Source organism: Ochotona princeps, chromosome 8 (genome assembly GCF_030435755.1).
Source record: "Ochotona princeps isolate mOchPri1 chromosome 8, mOchPri1.hap1, whole genome shotgun sequence".
Classification (NCBI taxonomy): domain Eukaryota; kingdom Metazoa; phylum Chordata; class Mammalia; order Lagomorpha; family Ochotonidae; genus Ochotona; species Ochotona princeps.
The window spans coordinates 64042193-64062845 of NC_080839.1; the positions used below are offsets into that span (position 1 = coordinate 64042193).

General features: G+C 52.5%; 1 protein-coding gene across 1 annotated transcript in view; it reads left to right on the forward strand.

Annotated features, from left to right (window-relative positions):
• Window positions 1-20653, forward strand: part of CIB4 (calcium and integrin binding family member 4) — a 48817-nt gene that overhangs the window by 163 nt on the left and 28001 nt on the right. Inside the window, exons 2-3 of the mRNA XM_004582658.3 lie at window positions 360-394; window positions 9636-9732. Of these exons, the coding sequence (XP_004582715.1) occupies window positions 360-394; window positions 9636-9732 (132 nt within the window). The remainder of the gene's footprint in view (window positions 1-359; window positions 395-9635; window positions 9733-20653) is intronic.

Genomic DNA, 20653 nt, shown 5'->3' on the forward strand with positions numbered 1-20653 from the left:
CAGCTGACTCCTGCCTCAAGTGCTGAGGTTCATCCAGCAAAATGGTGAAGGCCTTGCCTTCGTTAGACTCATATCCATGTGACCAGGATAGTCCTCCCTGGTCTGTATGCTGTCCCAGAGCCCATCTCATCCCTGTATAGGTATGGGCTACCACCTTCCTGCCTAAGGCCATCGAAAGACCAAGGGATGTCACTGTGTCTTCCTTGTACCCAACACTTAACCATCTGCTACCTGAAACTGGACTGCCTCAGTTTCCCTAGCTTCTTTTCTCCATTCCCCAAAGTCCCCTGCCCATTCCACAGACAGCCAAGACAGGGATGGGCTGAGGGAAGCACTTACTTTCCTGTGATTTGCTACAGGCCCTGACCTTCCTGACCAGGAATGAAATTCTATGGTGAGTCGAGGGTCCTGGAGCCCCTTACCCTCCTCTGCTGTCTCCTCATTCTGGTCCCCAATGGGGGAGGGGTGTGCCTGCAGATGAGGCTGGGACAGGGAGGGTAGGGCTGGTCACTAGCCCCTAGGACCCCACTGGAGCTCAATGAGACATCAGGTTATGGGCTGCTGTGTCTCGACTGCCATATTGACCCTCTTTGGAGGGTCAAAGGTCTGGTTGCACCTTCTGGGGATGATGAGGACAGCCTCTGGGAGGCAAAGGTCAGAAGCCTACATCAGTTGTTTGCTGGCTGAGTGGATGTAATATGCCCCTCTCTTCCCCTCTCTCACTCCCCCCGCTTTCCTGCAGCTGTGCTTGCACCTGCAGGCACTGGGGTATGCGGGAGAACCGTCTCAGGTTCTGTCCTCACACAGGTCCTGTCCAGTGGGGACAGCTTCCAGTCAAAGACAGACACTGTGCAGTGTGCAAAGTCTGCCCCGTCATGGGATGTGGAGAGGGTGAGTGGACAGGTGTGGTCAAGTTTGACCCCAGCCATGCTGAACAAAACCTCCTGGAGAAACACATTAGCTTTCCACACTTCCTTCTGGAGGAAGGCAGGGGGTGGTGTAAGGTTGGAGTGATAAGGTCATTCAGACCCTAGCCTGGGTTCCTGTCCTTCCCCATAATCATCTTTGCCTGGACAAGCCCTCCGTAGTTACTACGTCCAGCCTGGGAGCCAGCAGGCGATGAGAGCTGGGCAGGGCCCTCAGAGCTACAGAGGTCAGGGATGGCCTGGAGCTGTCCTGTATCCTTTGCAAAATAATAGCCACCTGCTCTTCTAAACCTAGGAAAACACATATTCCCTACCCACTCTGGTTAAGTTTTCCTGAAAATAACGAAAAGTAGAAAGCACCTGTCTGTGCTCTCCTCCCTGGTGTTTGCTCTTAGTTTCTCATGTTGCCTTCCAAAACTTTCCAGCCATAGACCTGCATATGGAGCCTTCTACAGTTCTGCCCCACCCATCCCGCAGGATGGATTCCACTCATACTACTGGAGGTGTTGTTTTGTGTAGGGTTTCCTGTTGACTGGTTGTAGGCAAGAATTCTAAACCACTCCCTCCTGGGGTCACTGTGATCCGCAGCCCGCCTGCTTGTGATGGACACTTAAGCTGTGTGGGGGTGGGTACCACACACTCCTCTGACAGGTGAGCGGATGTCTGGAGCTCCTCACCTCTGACCACATTCAAGATTTCAGGGGCAGAATAACTGTGCTTGGGCACATTCTCCTTCTATTCTGGGGGCTTCCATGTGGTGTCACAGGGTCCTAAGTCTTGTTTCCGTGCATCAGGACCGAGTGTGACCAAGTGGTGGTCTTGAGAGCCCAAGAACGGAGAGCAGCATGTTAGAGGCCCAGATTGTCTCCTGAACACATTGCCCCCAGCCCCACCCAGATGATCATTTACTCTGCTCTGGCCTCTGGAAAAAAAAAAAAGCCATCCAGAAACAAAGCTGTCATCAGATACTCTTTCTCCTAAACTGCCCTTCCAGGCCCTACAAATGTCTCCCTCTGTGCCTGTGGAAGGCGCCCCTGCCCTGAGAGGTGGTACCTGTTCTACACAGGGCTAGGGGAACAGGTGCTGAGATGAGCTGCCAAGGAGGGCTCCAGTCCTTGCCAAATGTCTCTAGCCAGCTTCTTTCCAAGCTCTGTCTGCTCTGCTTCTTCGGAGAATCCTGTTCCTGAGCAGCAGGGAGCCCCATGGCCTTCCTGAGATCACCCCAAAGCCCCCACCCATAAGAGCCTGTAAGAGCAGGGGCATGGGGCAAGGAGACCACTGTACAAGGTGGGGAGAGTGCAGGCTGGGACCTCAACTCACACCCTGCTTCAGAGTCTCTATATTGGACACCATTATATATGACACAATAACCCAGCACTGGGGATGGACAGGAACTACTCCAGGACAGGCTGGGCAACAGCAGAGAGACTCCTCTGCCACTCCCAACCCAGGTGAGCCTCCAGCTCCAGGGGACCACAGCCTGGAGAGCTCCCCAAGGACCTGGAACTGTCGTAGTCAACTCTGAAGCATGCAAGAGGACCAGCAAAGGTGGGAGATTCCCCAGCACCCTGGTTCAGCTTGAGAAAGACACCCTGGCCTGGTCGTTGGCACCTGCATGGAAGGGCTGCAAGTGGCACAAACACCACTGCATCCGACAAGGGGCAGGAGATGTGTGTATCTCTGTCATGGAGACACCAAGTTAAGTGACGAAAACCAGGGGACATGGAGAGAAGAAAGCATCTTTTGTGAAAACCTGCCTCCTCTCCTAAAAGAACACCGGAAGAAACCTCTGGAGACAAAGAGAACACATGTAATGTCAGCAGAGGAGAAAAGTCCACAAAAACACAAGTTCGAAGTGGACAGGCCCACGAGCCAGAGGCTTGGCAACACACTGAGCTGCAAGTAGATTGTGGAGGCTTGGGGGTTGGAAGGGTGCAGTCAAGAACCCAGGAAGGCTGACGAGCTTCTAAGTGCCAGGACATGGGGTCAGGTGCAAAGAGAAAGGTGAACAGGAAGTCTGTGTGTTTCCTTTTCTCTCACTGCAACCCATGGAGCACATCCGCCCACCACAGTGGGTGACTGGAGTCCATCATGAGAGCTGGGGCCAATCAGGTTCCTGATATAGGGCCACCAGGTACGCAAGGAGCAGGGGTGTCTCTGGTCAGCACGTAGAGCCTTGCGGTAAGTCTGAAGTGAGAGCCACGGGATGTCCGGTGTTTGAGGAGAGAAGTCAGGTTGCAGACACTAAATGATGTCATCATGACATTGCAGAGAGCTGGGGATAATGAGAAGTCCCTTGTCAAAGTTTCCACAGAGAAAAACAAATAGGTTCCATACCGGAGATTAGGGATCAGACTTAGCTTTGGACTTGCATCAGAAGACAGTGGCTAAATAGCTTTGAAATTTTAAGGATATTGATCAATCTAGACTTAAGTTCTAGCTGAGCTGGTAGGCGTTTGGTGCTGTGAAGGAGACACAACATGGGATGCCCACTTTCCATATGGGAGTGCTTGGATTGTAGTCTCAGCTCCATTACTGATTCCAGCTGTCTGCTAATGTGTATCCTGGGAGGCAGTAGAGGCGGCTCAGGTTATCTGGGTCTCAGCCACCAACGTTGGAGACCGGGTTTGAGTTCCCTAATCCCAGTTTTGACCTGGCTTGGCCTCAGCTATTGCAAGCATTTGGAGAAATAGCAGATGAAGATTCTGTCTCCCTCTCTCTTACTCTGTTTCTCAAATAAAATGAAATAACCAAGAGTGAAAGTGGAACAACACTGTTTCTTGACATACAAGCTTTCAAAATCTCCCAAACCCCTGCTCTTGGAGAAGTTTTGGAAATGAGTTTAATTAAAACTAGAAAGTAACCCAAGTAAAAAGGATATTAGGGTCCAGGAAAGACTTGGAACATTGAAGAAACAAAGTAAATTACAAGGAGACAGGAAAAGGAAGGCAAATTATGGTAGCAATATAACATGCCTGGAAAACCAATCCATAGCGGGATTAAGGAACCAAGGGTCCTAGCAGTGGCGCCTCCAAGAAAATAAAAGGAATTCATAGATCCCGTGATGCCTTTCTTTAACCACACCAAGAGAAACTTTGCAGTTATGCAGAAAGTTTGGAGATGACATAATAATAAACTGAAACATAAGAAACACAAAGTGATTACTAACTCTAGAAAAAAAACAAAAAGTCTTGCAAAAAAAAAAAAAAAGAAAAGAAAGAAAACTATTATGTTGCACTAGGAGACTTGGCTGTGAGCAGTGTGTGACTATCACTTCCTAATAATACACACTGACTAATTGACCCAGGCTAATCGCTTTATCTTGGAAAATGATGGAAAGGAGATGAAGCATATATAGAGAAATAAACTTTGCTATCGCAGGAAGTCATAAGGTAATGCTTATAATGAATACTTTTCAACATGTGGTAGCATCAGGGCAGTATTAGAAATGCTGTGTAGGGCCTAGCCTAAAGTCCTTGCCTTACATGTGTCGGGATCCCATATGGGCACCAGTTCTAATTCTGATGGCCTCGTTTCCCATCCCACTCCCATCCAGCTTGTGGCCTGGGAAAGCAGTCGAGGAACGGCCCAAAGCCTTGGGACCCTGCAACCTGGGTGGGAGACCCAAAAGAGGCTCCAGGCTCCTGGCTTCAGATTGGCTCACCTCCAACTGTGTGGCCACTGGGGAGTGATTCAATGGATGGAAGATCTTCCTCTCTGTCTCTCCTCCTCTCTGTGTATCTGACTTTCCAATTAAAAAAAAAAGTATATCTTAAAAAAGAGAAAGAAGAAATGCTGTGTAAATGTGACAGTAATAAGAGAAACAGTGAAATGTTTGTAAAATTCTGCCTCTGTGGAGGGGTGGAGAGGGATCCCAGATACAAGTCATTTAACTCATAAGACTCAGGGGTTCCTGCATTTCAACCTACTTAACTATATTACTTTGGATAACTGGATGGGTATGCATAGGATGCTACTGCTTTTGTAAAGTAAAGGGATATGCCTACTTAAACACATGGAGAACATTCTGGAAGGATATCCATCTCAACTGAGAGATAGTTGGAGGGTCCGGCTGCAAGTGCTGCCTGCTGCACGAAGGGAAAGCTTTGTTAGAGATGCTCACGAGCATGGTGCTGGCTCAGGGAGCAGATAGCCCTGGCTTCTCAAGAGAGAAAGTGACCATAGTGGGCTGCCAAGGCCAGAGCAAGCCCTGGTCACTGTTAAGTATTTTTCCCGTGTTGCCTTGGAGAAAGTGTTGCAATTTCTGTGAATGTAACCCACAATGTAAACCTGTCGGGGAGGACCAGACAGTAGGATGGACTTGACCCAGTTGAAAGAAGCGTGGAAGAGCTGGATAGCAGAGAAACTTGGAGGGAAGAGTGCGCCTGTTCTACCTTCTTACCTGTGTCTTGCATGAGGACAGAAAGGCCTCGTTGCCAGACCCATGGCCCGTCCAGGGCCTCCTTGGCCTGACTCCTCAGCCTTTGATCTTCGCATCCTTTGATCTCTGTAAGAGCAAGGTCTCTCTGTTTGACTTTTGATTGAATCAGCTATCCCCTTAGCCTCTTTTCCCTGCCAATGCCTCTTTGGGGGCTTGGGCCCTTCTGGTTCTGGCTACACTGCAGATCCAGAGGGGTACCCCTGGCTACCCAAGCAGAGCAGAGCCTGGTCTGGTCCAGACCTCTGTGGCTTGGCACTGGGTAGGCTATGTTCAGCCTGAGCTCTTTAAACTGTTCTGTGTTGCTTGGGTTAGATGTGGATTTGGGTTGGGAGCCTGAAGCTTGCTCCCAGCGTCTGCCTGGGATGACGGAAGCTCAACGTTGCTTTTTCTCTTTAGCATCCCTGGAGGCTAACTGCCTCCCCCACCCACTAAGGGATTCACCTTGTGGTTAGTAGGTGGGAGGGGGCACAGTCTGAGGTTCAGTTCTAACCAGGGGGAGTTTCTTAGCTTCATTGAGCCTTGGCTTCCATCCTTGTACAAAGGGTGAGAGCCACAAAAGCCAATCTCAAAAGAGGAGGAGCGAGAAATGCAGCAACTTGTCCAAGGTCCTACAGCTTGGAAACGGCAGGACAGGGGACCAAAAGTCAATTTTCAGGCTAAAATGAGCCATTTATGAAATATCTGCCAGCTGTATATCCCAAGAGATGTAGACAAAGCCCAAAGGTCTGGGCCCCAGACTGAGAGCCAACAGTGGGTTTGTTCTCAGCTGTGGTCTTGACATCGTTGGTACAACAGATATGCTGGGGAGCTGGTAGGACCTGTGCGTACTGGACCTTGCCATGGCCTTGGATGAGAAGTGCTGGCGGGTGGAGGAGGGAGAGCAGACCCTGCTGACATTCAGGGGTCTCAGAGGCATGGGGGTGGTGTGTGGGAGGCCAGTGACGGGTTGGGGCATCTTGGAGGCTCCTGTTCTGCAAAGAGGAAACTGAGGCCTGGGGGTGGGGGTGCGCGGGGCTTGGTAGGTGCACGGCTCCTGGGAAGTTAGCATGGAGCTGGGCCTCTCCCCTATCCAGGGCTGGGCCTGGAAGGCAACCTCGGCTGGGGCTGTTCGTTTCTGGCAGGCTAAGTGTGTGAGTTTTCCCTGCGGCTTTGACTCTGAGTGCATTAGCGATTAATCCGGAGCTCCATTAGAGCCACGTTCAGAGGGCGAGCGTGTCTGTGGCAGCCGAGACGCAGCCATGAATTGTCTGCGGGCAGCCTGCCCATGAGACAGCCTTGAGAGGTGCCAAGACTGGCAGAGGACCGGCAGGGTGGAGCTGGTGGTCTCACACCTGGTGAGCCGTGGACCCTGGAGGAGTAGCCAACTCAGCCTGAAGAAGCTGGGGTTCAGCCTTCCACTCTGGCTCCTTAGCCTATGACCTTGGACTTGTCTTATAAACTCTTAGCTTCAGTTTACCCATCTATAGGGGTCAGAGCCTCACACTTTCCCCATTGGAGGTTGCTAGGGAGAGCCAACGAGAGAGTGCTATTAAGTGCACTCCAACTTGACCTGCTGGAGCACAAGAAAGGCTGGTGGCAGCCATGGGTTCCTGCCCTTGGCCTAGTTTCCCAGCTCTCTTCACTGGGTGAGAGCTATGGGGCTTTGGTCCTTGTCACTGGGTGGCCTGACGCAAGGTGTGCCACCTCCTTGGCCTTTGGTTCTCTCTTCTGTAAGAGAGATGACCTCTTTTTCTGACAAGGTCATCAGGAACTATCTGCAAGAGTGGCAGCACACAGTAGGCATGCCACGGGGGACACAGGGAGCAGGTGTCCCTGCAGGCCCTGAGGCTCCTTTTGTCAGAGTTACACAGAGATAGAAAGAGACAGAGACAGAGAGAAATCTTCCATCTGCTGACTCACTCCCCAAATGATTGCAATGGTCAAGGCTAGACTAGGCTGAAACCAGGAGCCAGGAGCTTCTTCCAGGTCTGCCACATGAGTGCAAGAAACCAAGCACTTGAGCTATCTACTGCTGTTGTCTCAAGTGCATTAGCAGGGAGCAGGATTGGAAGTGGAGCAGCAAGGACTTAAACTGGTACCCATGTGGCAGCTTTACTCACTATATCACAGCACTACCTTACCTCGGGAATGAAGAAAAAGAAGGAGGAGGAGGAGGAAAAGAAGACAACAACAACTCCACCACAAATGGCCTGATCACATTACAGCAGCAAGTAAACCAGCAGCAGTGACAAAATGCCACCCTCTGCATGGCCCTGCCCGCTTCCGAGCCCAGTCCACGTGGATGCCTCCAACCACTGTGGCTTCCTCTATTCTCCTGTGTCTGCAGTGTCCAGTCTACCCCCACTGCCTTCCTGGAGGAAGTCCCCCATTGCCCCTCCACCCTGCTTCCCTGGGCTTCCTCCTGGACCTGAGATCAGCTTGGGGCCCTTCATGGCCAGCAGAGGCCTGCTGGGGCTGGGCTTCCCTTTGCCATCAACAGGGCCATGAAAGATACCCCTTCCATCTCTGATGGGTCCTCTTCAGCTATCTCCTGGGGCTGCTGGTCACTCTCTCTGAATTAGCTCCATCCCACTGTTGGCCTTTCCACACTCAGTGATATCAGAGAAGGGGAGAGGGGCTGACAAAGGAGTTCAGGAGGGAGGGGCAGCTTTGGAGTGAGAAGGGGTCTTTGGGGCAGGCAGGGGATCAGGCCGGGTGAGGGGGCAGGCTTTTGTTCTCAGGGCCTGGGCCTGGGCCCTGGCATGCAGGTGAGGGGCACCCACAGAGATGTGGTGGTCACAGCTATCCTCTGAGGCCCTGCACAGGATGCATGCGCTCATGTGCCAGACGCTGGGCTGACATGCAAGGGGCCCCCTCGAGTGATCCTTAGAAAACGGGTATCTGGTGGGGGAGGCCGAGGGTCGGGGTTCTCAGCCTTGCCCAAGGACTGGGTACTGCTGAGGGGCAGAGGCAGGGAGCAAAGCACACATTGGTCTTGATTATCGATAACCAGCACACACTCAGTCGCAACTTCCACACACACCACACTCACGTGCAGCACATACACTCACACACTCACACTTTTACATTCTTGCTCACCTTCCCCCATACCCTCACACACTCAGCCCTTCGGTCTCACTGCTAATGCCCTTCACCCACACAATGACACTAATGCTGAAGTCATACAACACGGCCAGAGCAGGAGCTGGCATCTGGGACTCGCGCTCCAGGCCACTTTCCCTTGCCCTCCTTGGGCTGTCTCAGTGGCTGGTCCTACGTCCTGCAGGTCCAGACTGGGGCCCGTCCATGTCCTCTCTCTCCATGGGGCTTCTTCCTCCTAGGGAAGCACCTGCCACCTCCCCTCTGCTGTGGTTCATGAGCTACATCCCCTGGATTGGCGCAGGGCCCATGGAGAGGAAGGCCGCTGCGTCCCGCCATCTGCTGCACCTGGCTCATAGCCTAGCAGGCCAGCGGGGCTGTGTGGCTTGCTGGCTGCTGGCTTGTCACCCTGGCTTTCCTGGGAGGTCATCAAGTGACCTTTCTCCTCCAGGCTCGGGACAGTGCTGGGCAGATGGCCGCAGGTGGGGCCCCTGCTGATTCTTCCATCTGCGACTGAGGGACTGGGCAGAGAGGGACTAGAAGCGCCTCCCTCTCTCCCGTGCTGCAGGCGTGTGCGGGCTCAGAGTGTGCCAGGCCCTTTGCTCATGCCAGGCTCAGCTTTGCAGCCACACCATGGGTTGGGCATGCCGGGCCCTGGAGATGCTTCTAGAAGGTAGAAAGAGCTATCACTGCTTATTCCTTCCCCCTTCTTTCCTTCCCATTTTTTCTCTTTCAAGATTCATTCATTTTGAAGTGAACATTACAGAGACTGAGCGAGAATGAGAGTGCATGCGCGCGTGAGGGGGGAGGAGGAGAGGGAGAGAGAGAGCTTCACTCCTCAAATGGCTGTAGCTGAGTCAGGCCAAAGCCAGGAGCCAGGAGCTTCTTCTAGGTCCCCCATGTCGGTGCAGGGGCACAAGTACTTGGGCCAGCCTCCGTTTCTTTCCCAGGTGCACTGGCAGGGAGCTGGATTAGATTTGGAACAGCTGGAACTCAAATTGGTACCCATATGGGATGTCGGTGTCACAGGCAGGAGCTTTCCCTACTATGTCACAGTGCCAGTCCCTAATTCTACTTTCTCTGTGTCTACCAGTCTTGAACCTCTTCCCCTATGGTGGTGTCACACACATGGGATAGGGGCTTGCTGGCCCCCTCCCCAGCCCACATGGCCATCACATCTCTCTCCACAGCATCCACGACACCTTCCTGAAGCTGTGCCCCACAGGCAAGTCCTACAAGGAGGCCACGCTGACCTCAGAGCAGCTCAGCTCCCTGCCAGCCCTAAGGGTGAGTGTGAGCAGGGCTGGGCAAGGTCAGGGTCAGAGGCTGAAAGCAAGGGCAGGAGTGGGGCAAGGTAGGTTTTGGGACCTTTGGGACTTCTGCACACCTGGCCTCCCCATGAATGTGAAGACCAGGACTGGGTGCGGGAGCCCAGGCCTAGGCGAACCAGCATGCCTCTCAGCCATGCCCAGACCTCCACTGCTGGCCCCTCTGCCCTCATAGTCCATGGCTCTTCTGTAAGGACTGGAAGGAGTGACTTGGAGCCGGAGCACTGAGCTTCCAGGCTACTGGCTGCCTACTCCGGGGGTCCCAGGAGAGAGGGTGTTTGTGTCTCTGCTCTTGGCACCCCCTCCCACACTGGAGGCTCCTGATAAATGCGGAGGGGGGCAGTGTCAAGTGCTTGCACTGCTTCTAATTATCCCCACTGTTCCCCAGGCTGAATCCATATCACACACACACACACACACACACACACATCCTATCTGTGTGAGGGGTGGGTTCTTATGCAAACCACTCCCCTAAACCTCAGTTTCCCCACCTATGAAATGGGCTCAGACTCATCAGCAGCCATCACCTTCCAGTCCTTGGGGGACAATTGTTCAAGCTTTTTCTGTTATGAAAAGGCCCTGTCTTTCCCCCAGGGCAGCCCTTAGGAGCCTGGAGGTACACAAATGACTTCCAAATCACTTCTAGGGATTGAACCAAAATGTGCATGTTGTGTGCAGGTGTCAGGGTCCCACATCATGGGCACATCGGTTTCCCGGCTGCTCGCTCAGAGCCCAGCTGGAAAGCGATCAGAGTCTGTTGTGTGCAAGGAGAGGTCTTCTCATTTCTGCCTGGGGCTGAAAGGGGAGAAGCCCAGGGCCCTGAGAGGAGGGCAAGCATGTGGTCATTCAACTGACAGCCCGTGGCTCACCTACAGGGCAGGTCTGCATGTAGGGCAAGACAGAGACCTAGAACTTGTGCAAAGCTGGAGACCAAAACAGGCAGGAATGGGACCTGCCCACACTCTGGAGGTATGGGCAGGCTCTGACCCCAGGCTGAGCTGAGCACTGTCCCCATGGCCCATCATTGGAGAGTAGCTAAGAAGCAGGGTCTTGAGCCATGTGACATTCACTTTACTTCACGTCTTTAAAAGTTTATTTATTTTCATTTACTTGAAAGGAAGAATGACACACAGAGAGAGGTTATTTTCCAACCACTGATTTACTCCCCGGATTTCCACGACAGGCAGGGCTACGCTAGGCAGAAGCTCAGAGCCTGGAGCTCCATCCTGGTCTCCCATGTGGGTGGCACAGGCCCAAGGATCTGTGCCGTCACCTGCTGCACTGCCCTTTTCCCAGGAGTTGTATCAGCAGCAAAGCAGCTGGGCATCCCAAAGAGTAGCTAGCCCACCGTGTCATAGCACCCACTTTTCATGTTACTTCTCTTATTTCATATTTCTAAATGATCATATCTTATTCCACCATGTGGATAAAATCCAATGCCTCATAGAAAGGCCAGAGAACACGGAAAAGCAGATGTAAAAATCTCCTGCAGGTCCATGGCTGCTTGGCCGGTTTCTTCCCGACCCTTCTCTGAGCAGACACCTAAGTGTTGATTGGGATCATGCGGACACTTTTACCGTCTGTGGGTTTCTTCATTGGCTTTCCAGCAGGTCTAGAACAGCCAGAATCATGGCATGAGCTGAGGTGACAGCCACTGCTGATCCAGGGTGGTCCCAGATATCAGACCAGCGCAAGGATAGTGGGCCTTTCTCAACACAAGAAAGTTCTTTTCCTTCCCTTTCCTTTCCTTTCCTTTCCTTTCCTTTCCTTTCCTTTCCTTTCCTTTCCTTTCCTTTCCTTTCCTTTCCTTTCCTTTCCTTTCCTTTCCTTTCCTTTTCTCTCTCCCTCTGTCTTTCTTTTTGGGCTTATTTATCTATTTGAAAGGTGGAGTTACACACAGAGAGAGAAACAGGGAGAGAGTCTTCTTTTATGCTCATTCACTTGGTAAATAGCTGTAATGGCCAGAGCTGAACCAGTCTAAAGTCAGGAGCCAGGAGCTTCTTCTGGGTTTCCCATTTGGATACAGGGGTCCAAACACTTGGGCCATCCTCAGTTTCTTTCCCAGGTGCATTGGCAGGGAGCTGGATTGGAAGTGGAGCAGCTGGGACTCAAACTGGCACCTGTATGGGATACCAGGGCTGTAGGCAGTAGCTTTACTTGCTATGCCACAACACCAGCCTCAGAAAGCACTTTCTAACGGTCTTAATTGTGCAGAGGGACCAAGCTCCCTATCATACAATGAGCCAGCAGGACAGCCAAGCTCCTGGCAGGGGTGTTCTAGCAGACCAGTATCCAGGACAGATGGGCTGATAGGTATCAGCACCTCCTCACCTTCCAATCTCTGACTGTGGCCTTGAACTTGATCCTGAACCTGGTTTTGTTCTTTTTTGTACTATCAACTCCAGTATGTACTAGAGCTTTTGTTCTCCAAACAGCGTTTATTTTGAAGAGGAACTAGCAGAGCCAACTTCCAATTTTGCCAAGTAAAGATGTTAGAAAATACAGAGAATCCATACTCACTCTCACTGCTTCTCTAGGAAATACTCGTTTTTAAGACAAAAATGCAAAAAGACATTCAATCCCAGAAATAAACTAGTGTTACCCAAACATATTCCTTGAAATCCCCTTTTTTTTTCACCCTGCATCACTAATTGTCATCCGTTTTTGTCACTGATCCATCACTGGTCTTCAAGAGACTTCAACCTAGGATTAAAGGTCCCTCATGTCATTCAAACCCTTGGCAATCAATGTGGTTTATGGAGAACTGGGCCGGAGTGGGGCTGTGTCCCCTGTGACTCATGCTTCCCAAACCCTTCTTTGGAAAAAGTTTTGGAAACAGCATCCCAGGAAAAAGATAGGCCTTGGCTCGGGGGCTTGATTGTCTGGGAAGAAAGTTCTGCTTTTTTCTTTTGCTTTTTAAAGACACATTTATTCATTTGAAAGAGTAGCAAAGGGCCTGGTGCAATAGCCTAGCAGCTAAAGTCCTCACCTTGAACGTGCTGGGATCCCATACGGGTGCCAGTTCTAATCCTGGCAGCCCCGCTTCCCATCCAGCTCTCTGCTTGTGGCCTGAGAAAGCCTTGGGACCCTGCACCAGCATGGGAGACACAGAAGAGGCTTCAGGTTCCTGGCTTCAGATTGGTTGACCTCCAGCCATTGTGGCTGCTTGGGGAGTGAATCATCTGATGGAAGATACTCCTTTCTGTCTCTCCTCTTCTCTGTATATATCTTTCCAATAAAAGTAAATAATTAAAAAAAAAAAAGAGTAGCAGAGAGGGAGAGAGAGGGGCAAGGTCCTCCATCCACTGGTTTACTCCCCAAATGACTGCAAGGGCCAGGCTGAGCCAGGCTGAAGCCAGGAGCCAGGAGTTTTCTCCTGGTCCCCCACCTGAGTAAATGCAAGGCTCCAAGGACCTGAGCCATCTTCTGCTACTTTCCCAGATCATTAGCAGGGAGCTGGATGAGAAGTGAAACAGCTGAGATATATGGGATGCCGGCACTGCTGACATCTTTACCCAATATGTCACAGAGCTGGCCCCTAAGGTTCTGTTTTTTGTTGTTGTTTAGCTTTATTCCTTTGCTGGAAAAGTGGGCTTCTTAGTACTAAGAAGGGTCTTGTATTAACACAGAGAGCAAGGCACAGGAGGCTCCTGGGCAGCAAAGGCGGGCAGGAAAGCCTGTGGCAAGATGCCCCCGTCCCTGTGCCAAGTAGAATCTGCCGTTTTCTTCCTGGTCTGCTGTATCTGGTGTTGTTGAAGATGAAACAGTTTGGTGTTTCTGTTCTTTTCAATTGTGACCCTGCGTACTGTAAATGCTGGTGCATGAAGTGTGGCAACACGTAGGGCCCAGTTTCCAGGCTCAGGGCCGCCTTTGTGTCTAACTCAGGATAGCCAGGGGCAGGGACTGTGGGTGGATAGCAAAGTTTCAGAGCAGCTGGGGTGAAGGCCTGCACACAAACAGGGCCCCTCCCAAACCCAGGTTCCTGCAGGTGCTGTCTTGGCATCAGCTATACCTCCTGCATGCAGGGTTCTCAGGACTTGAACTATTACCGAGCTAAGACTTACACCCAGGTACTTGCCCGCCTGCTTCTTTTATTCACATCTCTTCTCTGCCCCTCTAACCTTCATCTCTTTGTTCTTCTCACTGGGAGGTCTCCAGTTCCAACTAGGATGTTCACTCCAGCATCGTGGATTTCACATCAAGAACTGGCTTTCATTCTCCAACATCCCGTTTCAAGAGCCTGCTCTCCTTTTTCCGTGATGCAGTGTCTCTCTGATCTTCCCTCCCAGGTGCTGTTTTCCATTTGCCTGTTGCAATTCTTATCTTGTGGAGAGGCCTTCTGGACTATCTGGCAATCATCTGCTTCTAATGAAGACAGAGGGAGGCTTGTGAAAAAACTGTTTGAAGTGCTGGGGCCTGGGTGAGCTTTATTGACCGGGAGCTTCCCTGGAGGATGAGCTTAAGGGGCCATTTCTGGAGACATCCCTGGAAAAGCCATGAGGGACCTTCTGCCTGCCAGCATGGCAGAGCCAAGCCGACAAAGACTCCCGGAGGGGTCTCAGCATTCCACATCCCCTCATTTAGTGATCACCAGGTGACAAAGCACCTCTTAGCTCTCCCCAGAGTACAGCCCTCCTGTTTCCTGTAGCAGCTGCAGTGTAGAGAAGGGAAGCTTCTAGAACTCCAGCTGTTTGCCAGCACTTTCTATCAATCCTCCTTTTAGATGACCTCTGTCTCCAGGCCTAACGCCTACAGAAGATTCTGGGATGTAGACCCTGCAGCAGGCTTGGGTTCTGCTTGCTCACGTTGGTAGAGCCACTGTTCCACCTGCTTCTCGTGCCCCATGCCCTCTTTGTTTCTGAGGCTCACACCTTCAAGAAATTCCTCATATTTTGGTTCAGAGGGGTCAGAGGGCACAAGGTTAGAGGCCAGTGTTGGTTCCACTCTCTTCTTGCTCCAACTGTAACACCTGTCAGCCAGGTGTACAGCCAAGCATGGAGAAGCAGCCCAGCTTAAAGCTAAGTGTTATTTCAATGTCTAGACAGCCATCCAGTGTCAATTTGAAATGAGTATTTCTTGATCTGCTTGAGTAACTCTACGGGCTGGGATTAGACTAACAGTGTAAAAGTGCCAGATGAAAGTTTTTATGTAGAGCTAATCCCTTTTTTAATCCTGTTTCAGTTTCTGCGGTTTCTGCTACCCGTGGTCAACTTGTCATTCAAAATTACTAGATAAAAAATTCCAGAGACAAGCAATTTATACACTTTAAATACCTTTTGTAACAGCATGCAGTTATAAATGATGCACTTTATTAGTAGCTGTCATTTGTCTCTAACTTTGCCTGATGTGTACGTTCATTTAGTTTTATCACAGGTATGTGCTTGTGCTGTCTGGTGTTTTGGGCAGCTGTTGGGGGTAATGGAAGGTAGCCTCGTGGGCACACAGGGAGACCGTCCTGTAAGGCCATTACCCCAGGCTCTCCTTTTATTCCTCCTCTCCCAGCCTCCCAGGTGCTCCTCTCCATGGGATACCCAGCAGCCAGCCTGCCCGGGGAGCCTTCCCACCTGCTCATTGGATCTGGGAGAAGTCGCCCCCTACCCCCTCTGCTTTCATGTTCATGGTTGGGAGCCCTTTCCAGGAGCTGCTTGTGAGCAAAGAGAGCCCACACATTGTCCTCATTGGCCCATCCCAGAAGTCATTCTTCCTTTACTGTGAATTATGGGTGGGATTAGGTCTTGGGGGGGGGGGGCTCTTAAGGAATTCTGGGTAAAGATCAGGATGATGAAAAACCACGGACACCTTGCAGAGGCACATTCTTGACCCCAGCACCAAGAACTGGAGCACAGATGTCTCACATGGTCCAGCCAATGGGCAAGGGTCTTCTAACCAGTGGCACTCTGGCTAGAACTTCAGGAATGTCTCCTCCCTCCCCACTGCCTGGGGAGGGGGTGCTGAGGGGCTTGGTGGGCCGCCAGGCACATTCCAAGCTGTGTCCAGGTTCCACGCTCTGAAGTCTCCACTTTGGGCCCCATTCCAAATTAATGTGCATCTAAAGCACAGACCTGGGGGGAGGAACTGGCCAGAACCCTTCACTCCCTGTACCCAGGGCAGCCCTCGGGCACACAGCAGTCAGCAGCCCCTGAGGCCACCCCCCCCCCCCACCAGCTCTGGGGGACTGGGTCTCATCAGCCACAGCCAGGCAGGGACAGCTGGACCTGGTGTTAATCCTTAGGCTGTATTTAGGCCACTCCTCTGAGCCCCTCCCTCACCCTCCAACTCTCCCCGATTGCTAAAAAAAGCAGCAGATTGGCTGGAAACAGCAATTCCACTCTCGGGCCTCGGCGTCCTCTGCCGTTAGTCACGGGCTACGTGCTCATGAGCTGTCTTTGCACCATGCAATGGGCCCCCCAACCCCCGCCTAGACGCTGCAACCTAGACCTGGGAAATAAAAACCCTGAAAATTCACAGCTCCACTCAAACCCAAGACTTCTCTCTGCTCCTCTACATACCTCTGTGTCACCAAGAGTGGGGCACGTATGCATCTGTGTGCATGCGTGTGTGTGTGTTTACATGTATGTGGTACGTGGTGAGGGGAGGAAGAAAGATGGGAAGCAACAGTGGTCAGGCAGTCAAGGTCAGATGCAAATGGGCATCTTAGAGTAGTGGGTCACACATGAGTTAGGGTGCCCCCGAGTTCCCAGCACACAGCAACTGAGGTCCTGGGAATTGTCCCATTCCCTAAGCCCTAAGTCAGCCCACCCAACCCAGTGCCTAGCCTCTGGGGTGGAACAAACGTTCCGTTGAGGGGCTCCCAGGGACTCCACACACCTCCTGCTGAGCCTTCATCCCATGCGAAAGCATCTGGCTCTCCCAGGATCCTCAGTGTACATACAGAGGGCTGATCCAGTGCCCTCCCCCCCACATGGAGTCATTCAGCAATCCCATGGCCCAGGGCTCACCAGCTGGGCGCACCCCCTCGTACCTCCACTCCCACCCCTGCGATAGCGCCCATGCGCCAGAAGGCTGCCCATGCACCAGCTCGCTTAACCCTCCTGGGAGCTGCATGCTCATTCCTAGCTGGCAAAGCAGAAGATCAGAAGGGTTAAGCCAGTGTGTTCACAGCTGCACAGCCTGTGGAAGTAGCCAGGGTCTCGACTGCCATTGCTCTCACATCTGCCCCCCACCCAGCCCTATGGGAGGGTCTCAAGGAGTGGGAGCAGAGCTGGGAGGAAGATTTGGAAACTGGCCCACTCTTGGTATTTTCAAGCATCATTAGATGACAACTTCAATCAACGAGCAGGGCTCAGCAATGGCCAAAACCCTTATTTAGACATTCAAACAATTAAGGGGTTGGTTTTTGAAGCAGAGTTCAGGGGTTTCGCAGCGGGGCTCTGTGCTGATCTGAGCTGGAGGCAGCGCAGGGGCAGGATCTGGCCCCCCAGCTTTAGCCTGACCCTAGTACCCAAAGGTCTTGGGCACACCACTGTTTATCACAGGACCTCCATTTCCTCAACTTGGAAATAGGTGTGACACATAGGTGGCCCGGGGAGGCAGAGAGTGCTGAGCGGTTCCCTGGTAGTTCCCACCTCTGCTGACTCAGTGACCTGGGCCAATGCCCTCCTCCTCCTCCTTGCACCAGGACTTCCACCTGGAACCCAGGGCAGGGCTTGCACCTTGGACTCCAAGCTTTGGGCAGGGTAGGGGCAGTCAGCAGGGATGGCCAAGGGCATCCTCTCCCCCAGTGCATGGGAGGTGCAGGGTATTCTGCTATGTGTGGGGCCTCTCAAAGGGGGGACCCTTTTCGCATGGTCTAGAGGTTGGGGCTGGCGATAGCTCTCATTCTGTGTCCAAAGCCTGGCTGCTTCCCAGTTGCCTCCTTATAGCACCCTGCCGCCCTCAACCCTGCCTCATACCTTCTCCTCCCCCTGGAGAGTAGCCTCTGGTGCTGTGTCCAGATGCAAGGGAAATGGGGACATGGGTGACTGAGTGACCTTCACCCTGCTGGTCACCCGGTTGGTGTGCACAGGCCCCAGGACTCAATCCAGGTCCTGTGGCCATGAGGTCAGCCCCATCCCAGCTTCTTCCCATGAATTGCTCATTGGCTGCCTTTAGCCAGTGTTGTCCCTGACTTGTGGCTCCCAGAGCAGAGCAGGCCACTCTAGAAGAAGAACCAGCTTCCAGTAGAGTCACAGGCTTCTTGGGGCTCACTCCACCATGACCCTCTTGCAGATGGATGGCCGTGGAAGGGGACACTGGCCCTATGGGGTCTGCAGGTAGAATCCCTGCTGGGGAGCAGAGCAGAGTGTGGTGCAGGGGTAGATGGGAGGCAACTGGGGGCCTGGGACAGCCTTGTCCAGCACCCAGGCATGGTCATGGTCCTGCCGTGCAGAGCCCAAGCAAAACAGCCCCTATCCCTGCTTTTCAAGAGCTCTGTCCCTAGGGCTTTTTCAGCCCGCTGGCTTGAGGCTTTATTCTGTTCATGTCTTTTCTGATAACTTCATTTGTGCCCCCCAGAGACCTTAGACTTACTTAAAAATAGAAAAATAAACAACATTGTTCCTGAAGGGCCCCTCCCCCTTTCGAGCCTCCTAACGAGGTGCTGGCCCGGCGAGTCAGGGCTCTGTTCCCAGGACTTCTGACCTTTGTGCGGGCTTCGGGCCGCCTGCTGCCTCCACAGAGACCAGACGCCTTGCAGCCTTGAAGGTCCAAGCAGCTGGTGCAGGGCCAGGCATGGTGGCCCTGGGGTGTCGGTACTGGGTGTCACCACTGCTCCACAAGGCTGGGGTACAGAGGAACCTGCTGGAGTACTCCTCGGACTCTCAAGGGACCATGGGTCCCTTCCAGATCCCCAGCAGGCTCATCAGGCCTGTGTTTTGAAGTCCTGCACTTGAACTTGGAATTTGTGCATGATCTCATTTTTCCCCATCTGAAAAATGAACCTCACACTCGCAGTCTTGCCTGCCTCTGAGGATTCTGTAAAGGCTGGAGGAGAGGAAAGATGTGGGTGGGACCTCAGGCAGTATGGCCATGCCTCTAAGTGACAGGACCCAGTGGGCCAGAGGGAAGCAGCAGGGTCCCTGGCCCACCAACAGCCTGCTGCTAGAAGGACCCAGAACAACCACACAGAAGGTGGCTAGGAAACAGAGTTTTTTTTTCTCTCTCCCTCCAACCCACCCCAACTTCTCCCTCTGTTTTTCAAATAAATAAATAAACAAATACACTTTTTTATAAAAGGAGGCAGCTGTTTAGCCCAGTGGTTTAGCCTCTGCTTGAGATGCTGGCAGCCTGTATTGGAGCGCTGTGCTCCCAGTTCTAACCTTCTGCTGATGCACAGCCTGGGAGGCAGCGGGTGATGGCTCACGTCCTTGGGCTCCTGCCACCCCCACATGTGTGATCTGGATAGAGTCCCTGGCTCCTGGGTATTTGGGGAATGAACCAGTGACCTGGAGGGCTCACAGTTTTTCTCGGTCTAAAATGAAATTTAGAAACCAGGGGTACCTCCTGGTGATGTGCGGCTTGGGGGTACAGGAGGGATGCAGGCATCTGTACAAACTTGGTTGTGGGTGGAAGAGGAGAGTTGGTCCCTCAAGTATCACCAAGTTGAGGGGCAGCAAGGATGCCAGACAGCTCGATGGATCTTGAGGAAAAAGCTTTGCAACAGCTCTGAGGCCCAGGCAGAGCAGAGCAGGCTCTGCCCTCCCAGTACCAGCTGACCAGGACCTGACCAGGACCTGGGGATTCAGGACTGGTGAGGTTGACCCTACTGGTCCCAAAAGTGGAAGCAGAGACCAGGAGCAGGTACTATTAGTGCCCCTCCACCTGCTGGCAGTCACTGTACCCTGAACCCCAACCAGACCCTAGGGAAAGCAGTCACTCTCCTTAGCCTGAGGCCACAAACCAAGGAGAGATCCAGGCAGCATCAACAGGTCAAAAGCAAAGGCCAGTAACCAAGACTCCAGGCAGAAGAGGACTCAATGATCAAAAATGGGTTCTATCTAGGGAGTGCTGGCGGCACATGCCACCCTCTGGCCCAGGCCCTGGGTGGCTGCAGTCATTTGCTCTTGCCAGTCCCCTAGGATCTGTCGTAGCTATAGGAGCAGCATCAAAGGGGACAGGATGGGTGGGCCTAGGCGTTGGCACAGCTTCTGCTCTCAGCTGCTGCCTCTGCGGGCTTGCTCAGGCAAATAGGCTCCTGGAAAAGGCAGACTCCCCAGGCAAAAGGCAAGTTGACGACAGGGCCAGGCAGCAGGTTGGGATCCATCCTCCTCCCTTGAATCCTAGCCTCCTTAGAGAGAGCCTCTGTGTGCTGTGTGCTGCCCCTTGTCCCCTTCCTCCACCTGCCCACCGCACCTCGGAACCCAAGGGGATGGGAAGGTGGGGACCACTGTCCCTTTGCAGGCAGGATTAGTACAAGGAATTGACAGGGCACTTAGCATCTTATGGCCCTTTTGGTCAAAAATGCTCAGGGATTGTTGGTTTCCCATCTATGGCCACATGTTTGGGGAATCATTCAGAAGGGTTCAAACACTGAACAGGGAGACAAGCGGGGGCCACCTGCCCTGAGCACCCTTCTTCACCAACACAGTGGCTCAGTAGGATCCCTATTTTCCACCGGCCCTTCCAGGGGAAGGTGTGCGCTGGTCCCACTCTGGCTCCAGGGGCCGTGAGTCTGGTTCTGCCAGTGCTGATGCCCTGGCCCTTGCCAGAGGGAGAAAGTAGCAGGAGAAAGAGAAAGCTCCTTCCTTGAGCCTTCTCGAGGAAAAAATGATGGTCTGCTTGTTCAGCAAACTGTCCCTGGGGAAATACTTTCTATTCCCCAAATTTTTACTTGTTAAAATAATACCTTAGCATTCAAGCACATTTAAAAAGAAAAAGAAATG